Genomic DNA, 22213 nt, shown 5'->3' with positions numbered 1-22213 from the left:
AAGAAAACAAGCATTTTCTCACAACACTTGCAAATAGAATGAAACACAACAGAAACGTTTCAAGGGGACGTTAAAATAGGACAACCCAGCTATTTAGGCTAATGAAATGCATAAGACAAGGCAATCAAGAGGTTAAAATAAAAATCACAGCATAATAAACTTTTTGCAGCAGCGTCCGTTTTACGGATTCCTTTGAAACACTTCCGTTGTGTCATGTAGTTAAATGCAGTCACTTTCATAATTAGTTTGCATTGTGGAGAAATGCAGTGCATTTTTAATGTGTATGCGTTGAGGATTTGCAGCACATGCGCTGTCAAACGAATGAAGATATTTTCTTCATTTGCTGGTGTTTTTTGTAAATGTATGTTTTCTTAAAGTGTAGCATGTTAAGCTTTCTCGGCCACTGAATAATTTACTATTATTTCTAGACCTAAGAGTAAATCATAATGTTTTTCAATTTTAAACAAAGAACCTTGTAATTACAAGATACTATGCAAATACACAAAATATTTGCTACAGCACTGTTTTTGGAGGTTTTTATAAATTGCCACAACGTTTTCACAACAGCAGTTTGTGTTTGTTTGTTTTTCCAAAAAGTGCATTGGATAGATTTGATCCAGAAAAATAAATTATTAAAATGATTGTTAAAAGTATCCTTTGTTATTTATATGTGTGTACATGCAGTTAAATCACAAATGATATGCAGTTTTTCTATTCCAAGCAATTAAAACAAAAGCACTACAATGGTAAAAGTAGAGCAAAGAGAGGTTGTATTAATACTATAACTTTATTTAAAAAAACAAAAAAATGCTTCCTTGGCATCTCAGCACAATTTTACAACCTTAAAAATCACTCCATAAAATACAGACACTTACGTAGTAATGGAAATGGCTTTTGGCCATTCAAGTCTATTCTCAGAGACCATAATTAGAAATTAACCTATCCTAAAATTCAAGCTAAAACTTGAGGAATGAGCAGTCCACAGTTAATCTTCAAGTTAAAAGGTAATTCTTGTCAGGAAAACAGTCTCTTGTCTTCATGGCAAGCTATCGTCCAGATTACTGAGCAAGCGGGACTGCAGATTGGTCACAATGCTCCTCATCATTCCACTCAGATGTTCATGCATCAGACCCAACTGACTGGCTGAATGCTGACTGAGTTCCTCAGGCGTAAAGCGTTCACCAAGAGCTACAATATCTGAGAGCAAATCATGAGATTGGTTCTCTTCAGTCACCACTTCTGAATTTACTTCCACTTCTGAGGCTTTGTCTTCTGAAAAAAGTTTTAATTTTAATAAAAAGAAGAAATTACTCAGCAAGTCACTCACATCTGAACCCATCGCCAACAATGAACATGACAGAAAAGGAAGAAATACCTTGAGTCTCTGATTCTGCTGTTTGAGCCTCTGGTCCTGATGTTTGCTCCTCATCTTGGTTTTGAGGAAGCTCCATCTCTTCAGGTTCAGACGTCATTTTCTCCATTTCGTCAAAACTCTTCAGGTCATCCGAACGTCCTTTTCTCTGCATGACCAAATGTGAGGTGTGAGAACGATCTTCCACAATATAAGTCAATGTTAAGAAGACTGGCACATTACCTGTTGTTCATGATATGTTTTAAGTGCTTTCCTCACATTGGACAGCTTAGGTGAGCGAATAGGAAGAGACTTGATTTCATTAGGGGTAAGAGCACTCAGATCTCCTACTGTCTTAATGTTCCTGGCTCGAACAAGCTGGCCGAAGCCACGCGGCCTGAACAAAGGAATAACCATATGGCGATTAGTAGCACTCTTAATCACAAATGTGAAACAATAATAATTTAAAAAATCCCTGCTCAACTATGAAATCTAATAATGAGAACAGAAAACCATTACAGACTGAAGCAGAGCTCAGCGCGGGACTTAATCCACTCAATATATTTGCCAACTACTGAATTGCGTTTCAAATATCATATCAGCAGCGTTTCTATACACGTAGCAGGTACATATTGGGCCAAGGAAGAATGGAAAATGTACAGATATTGAATATGCCTCCCAAAAAAAGTCCAGACAATCTATAACAAGCGTCACAGCACCAAGGTGGATGTGCGCACTCTCTAATTCACACACACAACTACTACTTCTACTACTACTACTACTTCAGCAGATGCTCCCTCTCGAGAGAGAGAGAGCACTATATTGTTAGACTGCCGTTTAAATTACACTAGAGTTACCACCCTCTATTGCGTTTTATTCTGAAATTCATTCCTGCGCACAAGAAATCTGGTCAGGTACCGTGGCTCCAATGGAGACCTCTAGACTGAAGCTAGCTGTACTAAAGGGGAAACAGGAGTGAAACTGGCTCACCACATGTTGGAGGAAATCTGTGGCAGAACAGCTTCTACTGGAGTAGAGCAGCCAACAAGTGCTGGATAAACACAATCTTTAGGAATAGGACGTGGCTCCTGGCTCATCTCTGAAATCTGCAATACAGAGGAACATCTGAATGCCATTTCCATTTGGAGATACAGATTAAATAAAGCAACTGGATAATATTTAACTATTCACTTTAACATTTTCTGCATTGTCTTCATGTCTCAAATCTATGACTAAAAAAAAAAGTACTCACCAGACATTTTTTAGAGCTTTTGGATCCAGGGCTACGGAGGTTACGTGGACTCAGACTTGTATAGCCACCTTTTGTTGGTGTAGTGATATACTGCAACAAAAGAAGATATTTAATAACAGAAAACACTTAGATCCGGACGTAACAATTTCAAAGCTCAATTTACCTTTGACTGTCCACTCAAGACTTTTGACCTAGGTGAACTTGTGCGAATAACCGGACTACGACGATCAATGTCATCAGCCAGTTCTTGCTGGTAAATTGGAGTTGCAAAAGACACTCGACGTGACTGCACACAACAAAAATGTAAAATATATAGTCAAAATACTTATGCAAAAGTAAATTAAGCTGTAAAATAACATATGCATTAATGGATGCATGGTAACTTATGCTGTCATTACCTTGGGAATGGGGGATGGAGTCTCCTCTTCACATGCTCTCTTCTGACCCTTCTTCAGAATACTGGTAGACGGAGAAGCAGATGGTGACCAGACTCGAGACCGACTTCTAGTTGGACTCTGGCCAGGCTCTAGTTCACCACTGAGTGCGCTTAACAGTTTTGGCTTGGGTGGAGAATCCAAGCAGGCTTCAGATGTGCTACTCTGGGACACTACAGGTAACTCTTCTTGGACATCCACAGGAAGATCCTGGTTATTAACCTGCATCTCTTCTTCCTTTTCAACAAGAGTAGTTTCCTTGTCAAGCAAACCTTTTCCATCTAACTCTTCAGACAACACAGCCTTCTCTTGTCTCTGCTCTGACACAGCAAGGTCTTCTCTTTCCATCACTGCTGGGTTAACTGCATCTTCCTGCTGGACATGAGAAGACTCTAACTGCTCCTGGCATATTGGTGCATCGTCCACTGGACGACCTTGACTTGGAGACGTGTCTTGAGGTGTTGAACTCTGGACAGGTTCTTGGCTTACTGAAGTGTTTTCTAATCTATTTTCTCCTTTGTGCTTTTGACCACCTGTGGATCCAGAACTTAATCGATTCACTTCTTCTACAAGCTCCTTGCTCGAATCCTTCATTGGTTTGGATGATCCAGGCTGTGCTTCTTTCTCCACTTCTGGTAGCTGAGAAACAATTACCCCAAGTTTTGTAATGGGACTTTCAGAAGGTGAAACCTCAGATGGGAGATCAGCTGATAAGGCTGAAAGTGATGGAACATCCGCAACAGGGACTTCTTCAATTGCTGAGCTTTTGTTTTCTTCTGATGCAGTTGATGGGCTTGACTGATCAGGTTGAGAGTTCAAGATGTTGGCAGCAAGTGGAACCTGTTCATTTTTTAGATCTTGTGATTCTTGGAAGTCACTGTCCTGTGAAAACACATCACGGTTGTTGGAAAAGCAGTTGCAGTTTTTAGATCGTCTACGTGCACGGCCCCGTCCCTTTGTATGTGGGCATTTATGCAAAACATCTGTCTTTTTAAAATCTTCTGATCCAGTTTGCGAAGATTCATTAGCTTCTTCACCCTCTGCCTTGACGGTTTCTTTTTCGTCTGTATCAGTTAAGTCAGTGTCAATTTTGTTGTTTGATGCTGCTTTTTCCGTGATAATCTGTTCATGTGGTGCATCACAAGGGGCAGGGACTTCCTCTTTATTCTTTTGCTCAAGTTCTTTGGTTTCACTGACTGAAGTATTCGAGATATTTTCAGGATCTGCCTCATCCTTTGACGTCTCCATTAAAACCTCTGACTGAACATCGTCCTTTTCTGGTACCATCTCAATAACTTTGGGTTCTGAAGCAACAGGTAACACCTCTGTTGATGGTGGTTTTCGCAGCCTCTTTTTAGGCCTTGCCCCATCTTCTCGGCTATCAGAGTTTTCAGACTCCATACTCTCAGGAGACAACAAACCCCTAGAACGTCGAGTTCTGTATCTACCAAGCTCTTGTGATGACTCCTTGCCTGCACTTAACTCCTCTGTATTTACCGCTGATGTGGAATCTTTACTAGACTCTGCACCTTCTACGGTTCTCCTCCTCATAGCTCTTCCCTTCACTCCTGTTGGAGTTTGGGAGTCTGTCTGATTCAAGTCTTCTTTGATCGGCACACCAGATATCTCCAGTAACTTAGTTTCAGATCTCCTCGATCTTCGTTTACGGACAATTTGCTGGCTATCCGACTCGGAGTCAGACGTGGTAGACTGTATATGCTTCGGTCTCGCTGCAGATGAAGCGTTTTGAGAGTCATTATTTGTCTCCTTTTCTGTGGATTCTTCAAGTTGTGTTTTTGTCTCCTGTCTACCTAACGACATACTCTCAGACTCGCAGAGAGCTGGCAGTCTCTCTTTGCTTTGGCTATTTGACTGGGTTACAGGAGAACTCTTCGGAGATAACTCAGTCTGGCTTAAGTCTTTATTGGCATGCACACCTACTGTCTGTGGAGGGTCAGCAGCGGAAATCTGTGAATCGCTTTGGCTGAGATCTCCTTTCATTTCTTCATTGTTCAGCTGGTCTTCCATTTTATTGGTCTCAACCTTTTTTTTCCTTCTTCCAGTCAAAGTACTACTAGGTGAAGCAAGAAGGGGCTTTTGTGAGTTTATTATCGCAGAGTCTGCAGGTTGACTGGCTTGTTCTTGAGATTTACTTTTTATTTCCTCTGCATCTTGCCCTGGACGAACAGGTTTACTTCGCCTTCTGCCAGACCTTCTTGGTTCTTGACTAGCTAGAGAATCATTAGGACTCTGTGAATTTTTTTCAGGAGTCCCCTGTGCCTCCGCATGGGCTTTAGACACAGGACTGCTTTTAATACCCAATGTGTCACCAGATACTTGGGTTTGGGTATCTGGAACAACATCTTCCTCATCTGTACCTTCACATGGATTAGCTCCCACTGACTTCTCATCTTTTACTTCCATGCTAGCATGCTCATTTTGAATGGACATGTCAATGCTGCTCATCTTTTGAGATTCCTGAGAATCCACTTTTTTAATCTGAGGTTGAGAATCATTTTGATTTGATGTTGATGCCTGTGAAGCCTCCAGTCTTCTTGATCTCCGGGTGAGCGTACCTGTAAATGCAGGACTTGCAGGACTTGTCGATTTCCCTTCAGCATATTTTTCTAAGGTTATAAATGACTGACGCCTGCTGTTAGGTTTAGGAGGTGTGCCAGATACCACATCAGATGAACTTGAAATATTAGGACTTGTCCCCTCCAATGCGCTTTTCTCAAGCCCACTCACATCAACTGAGACACCAGTAGATGGTGATTGATCCATCTCCAAAGTTTGATCTTTATTCGGCGTAGCTTTATCTGGAGTTTCTATATCAGAACTGGTGACTTTTTGGACTTTAACATCTGTGGTTGGTACTTCATTTGAGGCAACCTCCTTTTTTGGGGAGAATGACATACAAGCATATTTATACACACAATTGAAAAGATGCATGCATATATTCACCACATAACTAAAATATCAATGCAAAAAGTTTAAATTTACCCTCAGTTGAACACTAGCCGCTTCCACAGGATGATCCTTCTCACCTTTAGGCAATGTGTCCCTAAACAAACAGATTGTTAATATATTTAGATTTAGTTTTACACACTGCATTACTATAAGAAAGCTGAGCAATTATATAATAATACATACATTGACTCCTCCTGACTCTGAGTATACTGTGAAAAGACTGTGGTGTCCATGGAGGCATCAAGATTATTGTACAGGGCAGGAATGTCAACCCTTAAGGAAACCAAAAATAAAATCCAGAAATGCAAACAAAATTCTGACTTTGTAAATGGCTGCTGTGTCATGAAAATAATTGCAATTTGACTAAAGCAAACTTACCGTTTAGTCCTTTTCACTTCCTTCTGATGCTCAGTCAGGACTCTCTCTTTCATCTCAGGTGGAATAAAAACAAAATCTTCAGATGCTTCCTCCTCAAGAGCTTCTCGTCTTAAGGGCTTGGGGGAGCCAAAGTCCAGCTTTACCTAAGAGAAGCAACAGGTGTGATTTGTTGTATTGAGGGGCATAGCTACTAATCAAGTAAAAACTTAAGTTTGGATCCATGTCGACCATACAGTCTTACTTACAGACACTGGTTTTGATGTGGTTACAGAACTTTTTCCTGTTAGCTCTTCTGCTCTTGCCAAAAGAGAGTCCCTCTTTCCCACAGAGGTCACTTTTACCCCGCTAATCTGAGGCTCCAGCTGAGAACTCTCACTCTAATGAAAGAACATAACATTACTTTAGCATATTTAAAGTAAATAGTGAAGGTTGTATCATTTTAGGGGCAAACATTTGCACTATTGGCATACCATATATGTTCCACTGTAATCATCTGGTACATCAACAACTTCAAAACCAGGTAAAATCAGTGGAGTCTTCTGCTTAGCCTGATTTAAAACACACCTGTGGAGAAAAAAAAAACATCAGAAAATGTGCATAGGCTTCAAGTTATACATGTTTGTCTAAAGATGCTTTTCCACTGCACCCGACATTCGGACACGACTGTTGGAATATGCCTCCTTGTGGCAGTCGCACAATTTTCAATTTTGTTGTGCACCATGGTAGAATGAATGAATACCAAACCCCCTAGTTTGTTTTTTTTTTGCAATTTCGTGATCACCAAATCTAACGCAAAAAATAAAAAAAATCTAATTCCAAATCATAATCATGTTCATTTATTTCAGCTTGCAATTAATTGTCTTGCATAACTTCTAGACGTTGCATACGCAGTGCACATGATGCATTTGAGTCTCTCGAAAAATGACATCCCACCGGCGCTCTCACAATCCTTACATTACATGAGAGCGGGGGAATTGTTTTGCAGCCTGTGCAGTAAGCAAATGCAGATGAAGCACGAGTGACTTACATGTGAAGTCAATACAAAGATGCGATTAGACATCTTGTGGCTCAAATTTTGTGCACTTGACGGGCTTCAGACTACAAAATAAACTGAGCAAACATTAAACGGAGCAGTGGAACAGACAGAACAGCCAGGAGCTTATAATGATGGAGGTTGGTTCAAGGATGACGGCCGCTTGGATGTGACCGAATTGAAGGACATTATTTGTGCTTTACATTTATGGCTGGTATTATGATCTGCTAAAAATCGTTAAATGTTTTCGTTTAAATCTTTCCCTGCAGTTAACGAGAGAAAATGTTTACAGCAATCCGTATTTTAGGTGCATTACGGAAGGGGAAGCCCTAATGCATGTCCTGAGTGTGATAGCTCCTTGATGACAGATGCTCGGAAGTTGACAGATAAGATATATAGTTGACAGAAAGATTCTTATTTTTCCTATCTTCTTTTGATATTTAGGCTTTTTTAAAACCTTTAGGCATCTTAATGTAATGTCCATGGCGTGATTTATGCACGTGATGCATGTACTAGTTTTATACAAGTTTACTTGTATAACTCTGTTGAAGTCTGTTCTGAAAAGAAAGTGTCAGACCTGGCGTCATTTGCTATTGTTTTTTAAATGACGCGCGACTCGCAATAACAGGTGAAAATCTGATCTACCTGCTTAAACTTCAGACACGACGGCACAGATCCGATTCATATTGGATAAATTACCACATACGAACAAGGTCTGAATCTGATTTGAGTAAATCGGAATGCATGTAATTTGTTCCTGCTTAAGGCTGATTTATACTTCTGCGTCAAACGCCGGCGTATGCTACGGAAGTATGAAACGGCATATGAAACTAGCGTTTCGGAAGTGTTAATGCAGACCGACAGAGACAGCGCGCAGAAGTATAAATGCACAGCCACGCGCATTGCATGCGCCGTGGGTTACGCCGGTCACCTGACGCAGAAGTATAAATCAGGCTTTACACGTACATGGGCTATAGCCGATCTTTGCCTCATGGGAGAAACAAATCGGAATGGACTCACTTGAACCGTGCAGTGTAAATGCGGTCTAAGAGTTACACAACCTTCATTTGACTGCGTCATTTGACTTCATTTTTATGATTTGTGTCATTTTTTCAGATTGCACACCTAACATAGAAGGCTACCTAATATGGTAAATAAAAATAAAAAAAAATTTAAAATACGCAAAATTGTCTACAAACTTTTGGGAATTATCACGGTCTTATTTTTTAAAACACAAAAAAAAAAAAAAAAAAAAAAAAGCTTGTGAAAAATTAGGGGGTCTGGAATACTAGAAACTCCGACCGCAAAAGTTTTTGGAGGGAATGTGAAGACATACAAAAAACATTTTATAACTCCTTTAAGAATAAAAATGTTTTTTAATATAGACTTATTTCTGATTTAAGAAATAAACTACTATTTCTCATCTTACGTACACAGACCCGATTGGACAACACTGGAATACGTCACATCTGGTCGTCTGGTCGCATATAGTCTAGTTGCAGGAGTTCAAATATTTTAACGAAGCCGCATACGGACATGACTGGAACTCCACGCAGCTCCCGCACTACACTCTATTAAAAATAAATGACTTCCAGTCATTCACTTATCGTGTGCAGTGAAAAGGTGGCTTAACAATAAAATGAAAGCTTACTTCAGAGGTTCTGGGTAACTCAAGGTGAGCGCATTTCCAAAAGTGGCATTCCAGAATTGAGTGACCACAGAGCAAACCTGTTTGCTCTTGTGCAAAAAAAGTACACAAAGCAAGGGCGACAACACAGTGAGGAATTCATCATCATGGAGAGTCAAATGTGTCTGAAGGCAGCCTAGCAAGTCTGCGGCCAGTTTCTCCAGCTAGAAAATAAAAAATATATTATTATAAAAATCTAATTTTCCCTCGAAATAAAAGACTACACCTTAGACAAAATTTACCTTGTGCCCTAGTTCTGGACTGAGCTTTGATGGGTCATCACAACTTAAAAATGAATTAAGAAACATTGTTACAAAAGAAACATTATTTTCTGTGAATGAAATGAGAAAAGTGCACTCACCAGGAGAACTGCTCATAAAGACGTGCAAGTGGTTTGGTGAGGCTGGAGAGCACCTCTTGTAAGAATGAGGGAAGGGTAATATTAGTGAAAAGAGAGGTCAAGATTGACACCAAGGCAGAGCCAATTCCATTTAAAGGCTCTGCAGATTCTTCTGAATGGTCTGCAGTGAGAAAAGCCTCTAGAGTCTGTATCAGAAGAGTGTGGAAGGTTGAGAGATTCCCGAGGGCTCTGCTTCTCTTGCGTACCCAACTCATGGGTGTACGAGGAGCTTCAGAGGAAATTTGAGACAATTAATTAAAAAAAGAATAATAATAATAATAAAAAAAGTCACAAGATAGTGTTATAAAACTGAAATCTGAAGCCAAAGCCTTACATTTCATCTTCTGCTGGAACTGAGGGGTATATGGAGAAAAGTCCATACTCTCAACGATGATGAGCAAGATGTGTGCTATTGCATCTAGCATAGACAGACTCTACAACAAAACCAAGAGGAGCAGAAATTACATAACACTCAACAGTCCTAATAGGTGTATAACTGAAGTAACATTCTAAATAATAAATAATAATCATAAGTACTTTTAGAGCTTCACGGTCAAGAGAGGCAGAGATCTTGACACACAACTCTTCACAGCATGTATTCTCCTCTGCTGTGGCAACCAAAGCTGAGCAACGGGCAAAAGCCTTGTAAAGCCTGGACCATGTGCTGATCATGGCCTTCTGAGTGGTCTAAAAAGAGAAGCATTAATTTAAATAAGTGAAGAAAGAACCAATTATGAGAAAATAAGGACACTCTCTGACCTGTGGTAAGGCTGAATAAGGCAGCAGGTGGATGACGGGGAACATCAACGCACTGTAAATGGCACTGAAGTTATGCTCCAGAGCATCGCCTTGGTTGACTTCATTGGTCTGTTTTGGACAATGACTCATCACTGAGTATGTCAAGTACAAGGTTAAATACATTCATTCTACAGCACAGATGATTGGAGGTCAGTACCTGAGTAATTGTGTCCGTCAGAGGACTTACAACCATACTCCACATTCTCCAGAGCTGCTTCTTGTTTTTAACAGTCTCCACACTCCCATTAACTGCTCCTAAAACCGCCTCTCCAAATGCCAAGGGCGATGTGGGTCCACAAAACCCACAGCTTACAAGGGTCTCCAAGCTTGAAAAAAATCTGACAGATAACAGAAACAAATGGCACATTTAAGCAGTCAAAATTATTCATATTTACCAAATAGTGAGGCAATGTATTTTGGTGCATTTAAACAAAATAGATGTATTAAAATAATGTCACTAAACATATTTAAAAAATTAAAAGATAATACAATTAAATTCAAGCAAAAATATTGCAAAAAAAATAATTAAAACTTTTTTTTTTCTGTACTTAATATTTTTCTCTAACATAAATTTGGGTGTACTGGTAAGTTATTTTGTTAGATAAGCTCCAGATTTGGCTTCAGTACTGACTAATATAATGTACATGCACAAATATAATATTGTACAGCTTCCTATTAAAAATATAAATTTAAAAGATAGATTTGTGAGAGGTGTACTTATGTATGCTGAACACTGTACATTTACTGTTTATACTCACCTTTCGTCTTCAAGAAATGATGAGAGCTGGTTACTTTTATAGAACAGCAGTATTAGGAAAAGTGCAGGAGTACCCTGGAAAGGATGTGGGATTTATTTGTACATTCAAAATACGAGCATGAATTTAAATGGAGATAAAATGACAAAAGATACTTACGTTTAACACGTCCATGTTTGCCACTTGATAAGCTGCAGAACCAAGCACCTTCTGAGGTATTCCCTTTACAGTGGCTTCCAACAGAAGCTGCAATGAACAGTGTTTGAGCAATGACAATGTGCACAGACAGCAGAGCTAAACCAAAAAACTAGTATTTAAATTAGAGAGAAAAATAGTTTGATTAATAAACTCTAACAATTAAAAATCTCAACAAATCTAACAATTCTCTTTAAGCAGAATAATATAATAATCTGCTGAATTATACTTTAGTATTTTAAAGAGGTGACAGTGCAATTGGCTTGAGGGTGCCATTTAAATCCCTGTACAAAGAGATGGCATGAATTGTCATGGGCGTAGCACTGTGCTTTTAATGTGGTGTGACCGACTTAATCACTAAAGAATGCAGACAGTGGTAATAATGTACTGCAAAAACATATTACAACAAAATCATATCATCATTACAGATAGATGAATAGAGAATAGGCCTTCAAGAACAAGTTTGGTGATCCCTGGTCTAAATGGTCTGAAACGTATTCTAAAGAATAATGTGACAGAATAAAATCTAGTTTGTATGTAGTTTTCTAATGTATATTTTCCTTTTTAAAATATATATTTTCCTCAATGCTTTATCAGCAGTGTCACATGATCCTGAAGAATTCATTCTAGAACATTTAGACCAGTAGTCCTCAACCACCAGGCTGTGGACTGGTATCGGTTCGCTGATCAATTGGTACCAGGCTGCACAAGAAATAATTATTTCTGTTTTATTTATTATCTTAGTCTTAACGATCTTTTTTTTTGTTTTTTGTTTTTTGAAAAATGACCATATTCTCTTGCTTGCATCTCGGTCACTTGAGCGCCCATATTTATCCTACAAGCAACGAAATGGGTAAGAAACAGACATCTTTGGAAAACTTTTTTTGCTAAGGGGAAAAGGACCCTTAATCTGCCAAGGAACAGATCCACAACCCATGTGTCAACAAATCAGGTGATTTGACCATGTCTGTGCAAGAAGATAAACTGCTGGAGATCACAATTGACAGCAGCCTTTTAGGGGCCTTTTACATATCCAATCTTTTCTAGAATTTGCGCAAGTTTGTTATTTCAAATGGAGGTGCACGGCTTGTGCCTTCCAGACGCACCCAGTCAAATGAATGCTGCAAGTCACGTGAAGTGACCGATCAGCTTCATACCTTGTATGGAATATACACATTTTGTTAGACTAATTATCTCAGACCAACACAGAACACCCAAACACTGCAATTCTACATAAATAAAACTTGTATCAGAGTGACAGCAATGTTTTGTCAGCTTTTTAATCTCTGAGAAAACGGTTGGACCACTTGATGTTATCTTACCAGTGCACGTTCAGGAGGCAGAGCGTCTGATGACAAAATGGACTGCAATGCCTGCAGGAAAAGTGTGAGGACCTCTGAACCCTGTCGCTCCTTTTTATTTCCTATTGAAATGATTGAAAGGAAAACTATTACTACACGCCAGTGTTTCACAACACATCTATGCAAATAACGTATAATACTAAACAATCACCTACCAGCTTCAATTGCTGCACTGACAGAAATGATCAGGTTGCTCCAAATAAGATTAAGAAGTGCTTCTGTAGAAAAAAACATCAGGTGATGTGAACAAGGGCAAAATTAGCATGCTGATGGTCTAAATACTAAGAGACTTTTGCATACATTATTGATGAGAAGATAAATTCAATCTGACATCATGCTGATGAAATTACACCAAATACCTGGAGCATGCTTCCCTACAGTAATGATGCCTTCTTTGCTGGCAGATATGAGGGTAGAAGCATGTCTGCTGAAGGTGGAAGGGCTGGTAAAAAGCGGGTGCGTCAGGGGCTCTAAAAAAACAAAATGGAAATTAAAAAAAAATAACTGAAAGTTGTGAAGCATTTACAGGTTCATTAATCTAATAATTAAATTCATATTATGTATATTGACATTGGATCCACTTCTCAAAGTTCATAAACACCATTAATTCTCAAAGCTCATATACTGCAGTGTATGCTTACCCAGGCTGAGCTGAAGGTTTTCTCGAGCAGCTGTGACTGTGACCTCTGGACCCACAAGCCAGTGCAGGAGCATCTCTAGTCCCAGGAGCTGAATGGAACGATAGGACTGAGGCGCCTGCATGCTGCTGTTCAGATTCATGCGAGGAGTCGTGCTCGGCGTGCTGCAGGAGGGAATGCCTGGAGAATAGCAAGATGAAGCATGATCACATACAGTACAGCTAGTAGACCACATCAGTCCAGGTTATGCAGAAGTCATAGAAGTATGTTGCTTTAGTTTCCTTTCCCTGATTAGGGAATTTTATTAGCAGAATGTGCAGTAAAAATGTCTAATAGTAATCTCTAAGTGTCTCTTTGCAATAAAACTCTTTAGATGTATAATTCATGATTGGGTGTCAGATCGATAAGGTAGGTTTAACTGGACATACGAGAATGAAGACCCATTTAAAATTATTTGAGACCTACAACCATATATTTCTGTGAATTAGAGACTTTAAGGATCTAAAATAGTTTTTGAAATTTAAGACATTAAGATTTTAAGACCCCGTGGATACCCAGTAGTAACCACTTCCAAAAAATTATGTGGCAAAAAGACGAGCCACAAGATATACATTTAAGAGCATGTCAACACCAGCTGGAATAATGCATCTCAGCTGATCATTTGTGAACGGAGCACATAAAATGCATATTAGCTGAAGGAAACAGAGAGGGCAAAAAATACATGCCAAGATTGTGAACAAAAAGATGCGTACATGTGTTTAGACAGAAAAAAAAAATTTCAACATCAAGTTTAAACGATGATGTGCTTTTATTTCCATGGCAACAGCGTTAACTACTACAAATATATGATGAAATTAATTTCTATTCCATTTTTATCACTTAGATGGGTAGTGGAAATGAACTATACCTGACTTAGGGGTGTTAGGTGTGCCGTTGCTTGGGTTAGAGGTTCGAGCAGGTGTAGTCGGGCTCTGAAGTGGAGAATCAGAAGGAAGTGTGCTGTGCAATAGAGGCACGCCAACCTTCAAAGAAAAGTGATGGGATAAAAGAATAAGGACAGATGTGCACTGCTCTTAGTAACCAGCAGAACTAAAGCCATGAAATGCTTACAACTGTCTGCAAAAAACTAAATAATAAATTTTCAGAATTTAATGTCCAAATTCAGTAAATGTTACCTGTTCAAAGTTAGCAGACAGGTTGGGTCCGAGCTTGACAGCAAGATACCACCAGACCTCCAGCTTGGTAAGCAGAAGAGCTTCAGTCCTGACTTGGATGGAGCTGAGCGGCTGCATGAGGAGCTTCAGACGCTTGCTACTGCACAGGATATCTGCTTAAAAAAAAAACGACACAACTTAAACTTGAGCACAGGAGTTTTCAAAATAATCTTTTATAATTTCCAAATATTCCACAGGTATTTACTCAGAAAAAGAAAACAATATATAAATATAAACTTGCCTGGATTAAGGGCAAAATTGTCAATGAGGCTCTTCCAAGCTATGAAAGCAATCTTCTTAATATTAGGAGAAGAGTTGCGGAAACCCAGCTCCTCTAGATACAGCAAGGAGTTAATGAAAGCACCGCCTTTGTGGAGTAACTAAAACAAAAGACAAATTTTTACTACTTCACACTGACAATCATAAGATACACACCTGAGGAAATAAGAAACACTTCTAAAATTCACACCAGGAATTTGATGTTTTCAATCCAATCACAAGTGGATAACACAATGTAGGCAAAAAGTTCCCTTTCAACCACTTCCAGGGGTAGTTGTAAATTCATTAGATCAGTTTGCTTTCATAGTGTCAACAACTCATGTGGTCAATTGTGTTCAATGTACACCTTGAAAGACCACCTACTCGCCTAACATGATTGTTACTAGATGTCTTATGATAAAGCTCACAAGGTTTTCATACTTGCACTGTACCAAAACACACAGGTTACAATTAGGTTTAATTTGGTTGATTTACAACTCTTAAGCTGCATAAAACGGGCTTAGTTTTTCAACTGTAATTCGATGACCCCTACAAATTACAAAAATAAAAACAGAAATGAATCTACACTGACTGCTTGTAATTAGATTACTAAAAACATGTTAATACCAGGTGAAAACAGGGCCTTCAAAAGCAGCATATGTTGACTGAGCATCTTACCTTGCCCAGAAGTCTTACAAACAAAGGCCAGAGTTTCAACATGTTTGTCTCGTTCTTAGACGCAAAGAGCTTCTGCATTTCAGGGATGAGCACCTACAGGATTCATAGCAGTAATGCAGTAAGATGGTTATTTATACTTTACATTGCACAACATAGAACTTATCGTCAATTATAATCACTTACAGAAGACATCATTGGCTCAACAATGGCTGCCACTTCCTGCTGTTTCTCCAGAAGAAGAGGCATGCCGAGCTCCAGGGCAGCTGCCGCTCGCAGACGCACTTTATTGGCCGAATGAACCACCAGAGGAATAACAAGTTTAGCCCAGCAAACAGCACCAACAGCCATCGGAACAGGGGCCTGCTCCAGTAACCTGAGGATCAACACCTTATTACCAAGTACATCTAGTATGATGATCAATGCATTATGGCGGAAACTTTTTAAACTGTAGCAAACCTTATGATGACATTGAGTGACTCGTGGTCAATGAGGATGGACTGCACCTCTCTGGTCTGCATCGCTTCTAGGCTCTTGAGAATCTCTGGGGCCTGTAATACAAACATGCATATTAAATAAAAAAAATCACTAACAAAATAATTGAAGCAAAGAAAAATGATTAAATGAATGCCCGGCAGACTAAGCAAACAAACCATTTTGGATGCCACCTCTGGAGGGAAATTCTGTTTTGAAATGACCCACAATGCCCGAGTGCACGTAAACTTCTCTTTGGACTTTACCACAACATTGCAGAGCGTAGACAATATATTCTCTGAAATATTTGCTGCAGCAAAGAAAGAATATATTTGAAGGGAGATGTTAATTAAGGACATTACCAAAAAGCATATTATATTAAAAATGATGATATATTACTATACCTGGTATGACTGAAACTATGTGTGAGTGGAAGACACAGAATCCCAAAGCCTGCAGTGCAGCCTGACACAGCTCCTCATTCTCACTGGAGATGTGAACCTAAAAGACAATAAATATATTCAACTGCAGGGATAGACCAAGTTATCTGAAATAATTGATTGGTCTTAGACGAAAAGTCATTTATTCGTATACAATTGACTTCAGTGAAGTTTTTTTTTTACTTATAGATATGACAAACTTACCAAAAGCACTTTACTAAGACGTGCAAAATGCTTAACAACCACAGGCAGAAACTGGCGTCCTTCTTCTCCATTAAGTCGGCTGGAAAAAAAGCAAAGTTACACAATAAATGTAAAAGCTGAAACTTAACAGTATTTTTGCATGACACTGAAAAAATGTAGTTTAAAGTACATCATCGGGTTGAGCATAGGCATGAGCCAGTATAAGATTCTGACTGTATGATAAGCCTGGATAAAAATATCAAGGTTTCAGTTTTACAGTATTGCGATTACTGCTCTAAAATATATATTTTTTAAATGTCTGAGTAAAAAAATAACTACAATCATTGACTTCTACTGTCTTCATTAGTTTCAAAAACACAGATTTTATTGCAATTTTAGGGTGCTTTCACACCTGTGAATTGATTCAGTTGTTCCGAAACAGAGATTACAAATGTTACATTGTTGCTCTTTGCTCTTGGAGCGGTTCGCTTTCACACTGCAAAGTTTCTAATTGGACCAAAAGAGCTAAAACAAGTAAAGTGCAAGTAAACTCTCCTCAAATTGGTCAGAGTGTCAGGTAGGCTTGGGCGATATTACGGTATTATGGTATACCGCGGGATCTAAAAATAGCAACGGTGTCAGTTTCAATACCGTTATACCGTCAATATTAAATATCCTTTATTTAATGCCTACAAAAACGTATGTGTGATTGTCATCACGGGACAGTGTGGAGGAGAGAGGGAGAGGAAGAGGGAGAGGGAGGGAGAGGGAGAGAGGGGGAGAGGGAGGGGGAGAGGAGACGTGACGAGTCGCGCTTCAAAGTGTCCTGCAGTTTGGGAGTTTCGACTGAACAGAAGGGAGATGTGGTTAATATGAACGAGAGGTCTGCATTAGAGCTAAAGATCTTTGCCCGAACCCGGCGAGACCCGAAAAAATCCAAATCCCTGCATTAAAATCCATACCTGCAAAGGTGAAACAAATGATGATGAAGTAGTAAAAAAGCGAATTTTGACGGCGGTCAAGCCAGTCACTAGCTCAGAGGGAGCGGTTATTCCAGCCGCAGGTATTTCGCGGTCGCTCATACACTGCGTATTACGGTAGAGCCCTAAACCGCAAGCTGACAGGTAAAAAGAAGAGGCCATTCGCTAAAGTGAAACTGCTGTCATGGAATATTATATGCATGTTCCTGACTGGTAGAAGATGAACAAACAATCCTACCAAAAACTTCAGCCGGATCAGAACTCTGCATCTCGACCTGTAGCCGCAGGAAAGGGTGTTCAGCTGCTGGACGCACCATGAGTGAGAGACTGCGCTAAAGGCAGTGGATTTCATAATGTTCCTCCACAAACACACGTAGCCTAATCTTGGTGCGTAAAGGGTTTTTTAAATTATAAATAAATATTAATTAAACCATATAATCATAATGTAGACAGAGTATACAGGCTAATGGTGGCATTATTCTTTTATTATTCAGCTTCACCGCCGCCTTAATGCCAGATTGTGAAGAGAAGTGGAGAAACAACTTGCACAGCCTTTATCTTAATTTCGTTATTGCCAAAATACCCGTCATCATTTAGAGTTTATTTTAATTTGATTTGTTAAGCAAGATTTCTTTTCATTGGTGTGTAGGCTAATTTAAAGGCTAAGTGCATGTACCTAGACCTATAGAGTGCTGAGATGTTACGATGTTGCAGCTGTAGGACTTATTTTATTTCTTTGTTCCAACTTTCAAGTGGCCTATAGTCTACGCTTGTTACGAATAAATGATGTTAAAACATATAAATGACTCATTCTTGAAAAAAATGCATTAGAGCTGTGTGCATGAGCACATTTTAATGTTGGGCTGTGAACGGGTTCGCGCTGTATAAAGCTGTCAATCAAAATGTACCTGTCGGACTCGGGACCTATCGGGTATAATTTTTATTGCCCGATTACAGCTCTGCATTCCCGCGGGAGCCGGCCAGATTTCTTATGGTGTGGGAGTAAATTTCTGAATAAATCGCGGGAGAGATGTGTGTGTGTGTGCATGTGTAAAAGAGAGAGAGAGAGAGAGAGAGGTGCTATGCGTCTCTCTCTCTCTCTCTCTCTCTCTCTCTCTCTCTCTCTCTCTCTCTCTCTCTCTCTCTCTCTCTCTCTCTCTGACCGCGAGCCTAAGGTCGCATAGAATGTATTCAGTTTCTGAATGGTTTAGGCTTAAGCCAACAGTTAGGTGATGCTGTCTGACCCTTACGTCATAATTTTTTTTGTTACGCCGGTAATACCGGATACCGGGGTAAAATATGGAGGCGGTTTGACGGTATCAAAATTTGGATACCGCCCAAGCCTAGTGTCAGGGTTTATTTTGCAGCGTCCCGCTGTAAGCTGTCAGGAGAGGTGGTGGTTTGGTGGTGATTGACAGGGTGCGCGCACGCAACGTGTCTGAGGAGAGACGCGGTGGGGAGGGGTGAGAAGGGTGCGCGACAATGCCTACTTGAGGACCGGTAGGGAGACGCGAGATTACCGGGAGATCATCACTCGTTTGCAGGCATCCGGAGACTCGCGAAACTTCCCGCCCTTCTCATAATTCTCTCTTTATATAGCCGTAAGCCTATTACACATATCCATAAAACACTGTGATATAACCGCGCTCGGATCGGATCGCTTTCTCACTGCAATCGAACCGCTCCAGGGTTCGTTTCAATCGAGCCGAGACCACCTCATTCAAGCAATCTCGGAGCGATTACTTTGGCGCGGAACAGAGCGCGATTACCCTGTTCACATATGCCAATCAAACCGCGCTAACTGGGCAAACGAGATACGTTCCGAAACAAAAGTGTAGGTGTGAAAGCACCCTAAATCAGCATCTTTGGAGATGTTTTCTGCCGAGTTGTCCAAAAAAAGTTTAAGAAAAATGGAAAAATAAAACCTTACATATACCATAGTAACGGTATAGCAGCAGAAAATTTTGGATGTTTTAAAACCATTTTCAAACTGCGGTATACATTGAAACGGTTAGCGTCTCATGCCTAGTTGAGCATCTATTTTAACCCTATTAAACAGGGTTCTATACAGCTGCAGACAATTACATAAATTAAATACCTTAGTTAAAAGCACAGATATCTTAAACAGACATGTGATCAGTCAAAAACCCTTGAATCTTGAAAAAAAGCAACATTCTCCAAATGATCAGCATTTACACATCCACAAACAAGTATTTAGCTCTGCCACGTTGTTAGTAAACAGTGCCTGGAGGGAAGTGACGACACATTGTCTGTGGCTCAGCAGTCATGCCCAAGTATAATTTACAACGTGCAGAAGATGTGTGTTTGCTTTAGGTTTTAATTTGAAGTAAAATCTCACTTTGCAAGTAAGCATTAAGAATTATTTGAGTAACAACACCAGAGTACTGTCACAACGCAACAATTGGGTGGTGCATGTTTATTTGCACTTCCTTTAAATCTACACTCCCCTAAACAAATACTATGCATGTGGATAAGGTCATTGTTTAGAGAGACTTTCGTTTTTATGCGGTTGAAACAGCACATCAATGGTTTCATTTCCAATGCCAAAAATTATGTTTTCATGTAAACAAACAGGCAAAATAGTATAAAAAAATTCAAATTTTTCGCTAAAATGGTTTGTGCAATTAGCAAAGTTCTAAATTAATAGGGTAACTGAAAAGAATCTGTCCATGAGTGAGACACAGGTTATGATTTTGCCTTCAAAATAAGGAATGACGTGTTCTTTGTGTGAATAGTAGTGGAGTACAGTTATTACAGACATTATTCTTTGGAATGTAGCGAGATAAAAGATACCAAATAAAAAAACATAATATAGGTGGATAAATGTGCTTTAGTACAGTAACAAGAGGGAAAACCACTGCTGGTTCAATACATTTGCCCTGCTCAATGTTGGGACTTGTGGAACTGCTCATAGTTGGATTCGCTCTTCAGTGTTTGGACTTAACCACACTAAACTGAACTTCAACTATGAAAATTGTTTCATTTTACAATGTAGAATTGCTTCTACATTGTAAAAGCGCTATAGAAACGAAGATTAAATCATGTGGATGACATTCATATGTAATCAATTTTCATTTGAAAGCAAGACATCTTTCAGGTTGAAATCTTACTTTGCTTCAAGCTAAAACCTTTTTTGGGGGTGAACTAACACTTTAATCAGCTTCTTATTCTCAATTTCACATTTGGTGTGGACAAAAAAAACCATCACCTACACATCTAAAAGAACTAACAACATGAAGATGACATTCACACATTTCACTAAACCCCTACTGGATAAATACATGGACTCGAAGGCGGACACTTACTTTGCAATGGTGATGTAGGCATCCGTCTGCGCTGAAAGCCCAGCTGATTCATCTTCCAAACACTCCAGAAGAGGAAGGAGGCTGGTACTGGATAAAGGCACTGCCGCCATCATCCTCACAACCTGAAAACATACCAAAGTAATAAACACAAAATCAACTACAAGACACAACAATGCAATAAAATATAACGGTTTTATTTGAGTTGTGCAGTTGGAGCAGAGCAAAACTTGAAATTCTTGACCTCTGACCTTTAAACAATATATTTAGAACAAAAAGACCCCTAGGACATGTGGGACATTTAAATGAATTCCACCATACTTAAGTTGTGCATCAAGTATTCCAATTCTGGACCAGCAGAACAAAATGACATTTAATGAATAACCAGCATGTGCAAGAAGAAAAAAAAACTACAATTCATAGTAAAATGGCAGTAAGTTTGTAAAACATTCAGTGCATCGTTTTCTGTCGATACACAAACATCAATAATGTATACAAAACAAAACCATGATGTTAATTTGTTTATTCATTAGTTTATAAAACATCTGGGCAAACAAAACCACACACACACACATCATGCATGGGATGTTTAGCTAGCCAGGTGCACGATATGCTAACAACAACATGCGATCCGTTATTATTAAACCTCCGTGACAAAAACATCATCACGTATTCACTTTTTGATATACAGTTTTTAACAAAAGGACGTACCTCGGTCCGTCTTTAAAGCCTTATATGCAAATTTAATGGCAGATTATCGTCTGTACTTAAAAGCTATTGCGTTATCATGTGCGTTGTGCGTCGTGCTCCTCGCCTGCAGCGAACAGGGAGATCAAAATGTGAAGTTTACTAAAAAACGTATAAACATCGAGTATATTTTTGCCGTAATCAGTCTAATCCAACAGGAACTTCGCCTACAAAGACTGCAGAGTTAGCGAGCTAGTTACCCTCATCATGTTACCCACCCAACCCCCTGAGCACGCCACTGCTCAACACGTCTCACCTCGCGACTGAGGACTCGCTGACAGGCTCTGAAGGCGATTTCATCAAAACTCAAACTATATCAGAGGAATCGGAGGAGTTTATAGCGTAAAGTGCTGCTAAATGTTCTCGACTACGCTGCGTCTGTCCACTCCTCACTCCCCGCGAAAATGCTGGCGCCAAACATGACGCGTTAAAAACGTCACCTTCAACCCCACGTCAGCTCCTCCCTTTTATAAATTATTTATACTTTGCCACTAGTTGAATGAAAATTCCATCAAACTAGGGAATATTGGTCAGTTGTTTATCATAAGTAAAATTCGGACCTAGCATTTGCAAATATTTGCCTCACGTCGTGTCATCAAGAGACCCACAAGAGTGCTACAGATACTTTAAAATTGATTTTTTTATGTAAAAACAGGCTATTTGATTG

The 22213-nt window shown here is 39.4% G+C and overlaps 1 protein-coding gene across 5 annotated transcripts; it reads right to left on the bottom strand.

The window, feature by feature from the left end:
* Positions 1-768: 768 nt before the first annotated feature.
* Positions 769-21955, bottom strand: rif1 (replication timing regulatory factor 1). 5 transcript variants are annotated; one of them, XM_068223443.1, is made up of 37 exons: positions 21803-21955; positions 21511-21613; positions 20803-20924; positions 16518-16596; positions 16278-16374; positions 16053-16183; positions 15859-15950; positions 15586-15775; positions 15403-15495; positions 14708-14846; positions 14428-14579; positions 14160-14274; positions 13256-13432; positions 12974-13084; positions 12770-12832; positions 12576-12676; positions 11218-11304; positions 11062-11135; positions 10461-10641; positions 10265-10372; positions 10043-10192; positions 9840-9939; positions 9467-9734; positions 9348-9390; positions 9070-9269; positions 6856-6949; positions 6631-6762; positions 6386-6528; positions 6191-6280; positions 6041-6101; positions 3002-5932; positions 2767-2889; positions 2604-2693; positions 2342-2457; positions 1595-1748; positions 1376-1520; positions 769-1272 (listed from the first exon to the last, which is right to left on the bottom strand). In XM_068223443.1, exons 3-37 carry the CDS (start codon positions 20913-20915, stop codon positions 1037-1039), a joined length of 7179 nt encoding a protein of 2392 aa, XP_068079544.1. In that variant the 5' UTR covers positions 20916-20924; positions 21511-21613; positions 21803-21955; the 3' UTR covers positions 769-1036.
* Between the last annotated feature and the right edge of the window lie 258 nt (positions 21956-22213).

This window comes from Danio rerio, chromosome 9, assembly GCF_049306965.1.
Source record: "Danio rerio strain Tuebingen ecotype United States chromosome 9, GRCz12tu, whole genome shotgun sequence".
Taxonomy (NCBI): Eukaryota; Metazoa; Chordata; class Actinopteri; order Cypriniformes; family Danionidae; genus Danio; species Danio rerio.
The sequence above is the reverse complement of the archived record's forward strand: the minus strand, read 5'-3'. Positions and strand labels throughout refer to the sequence as shown.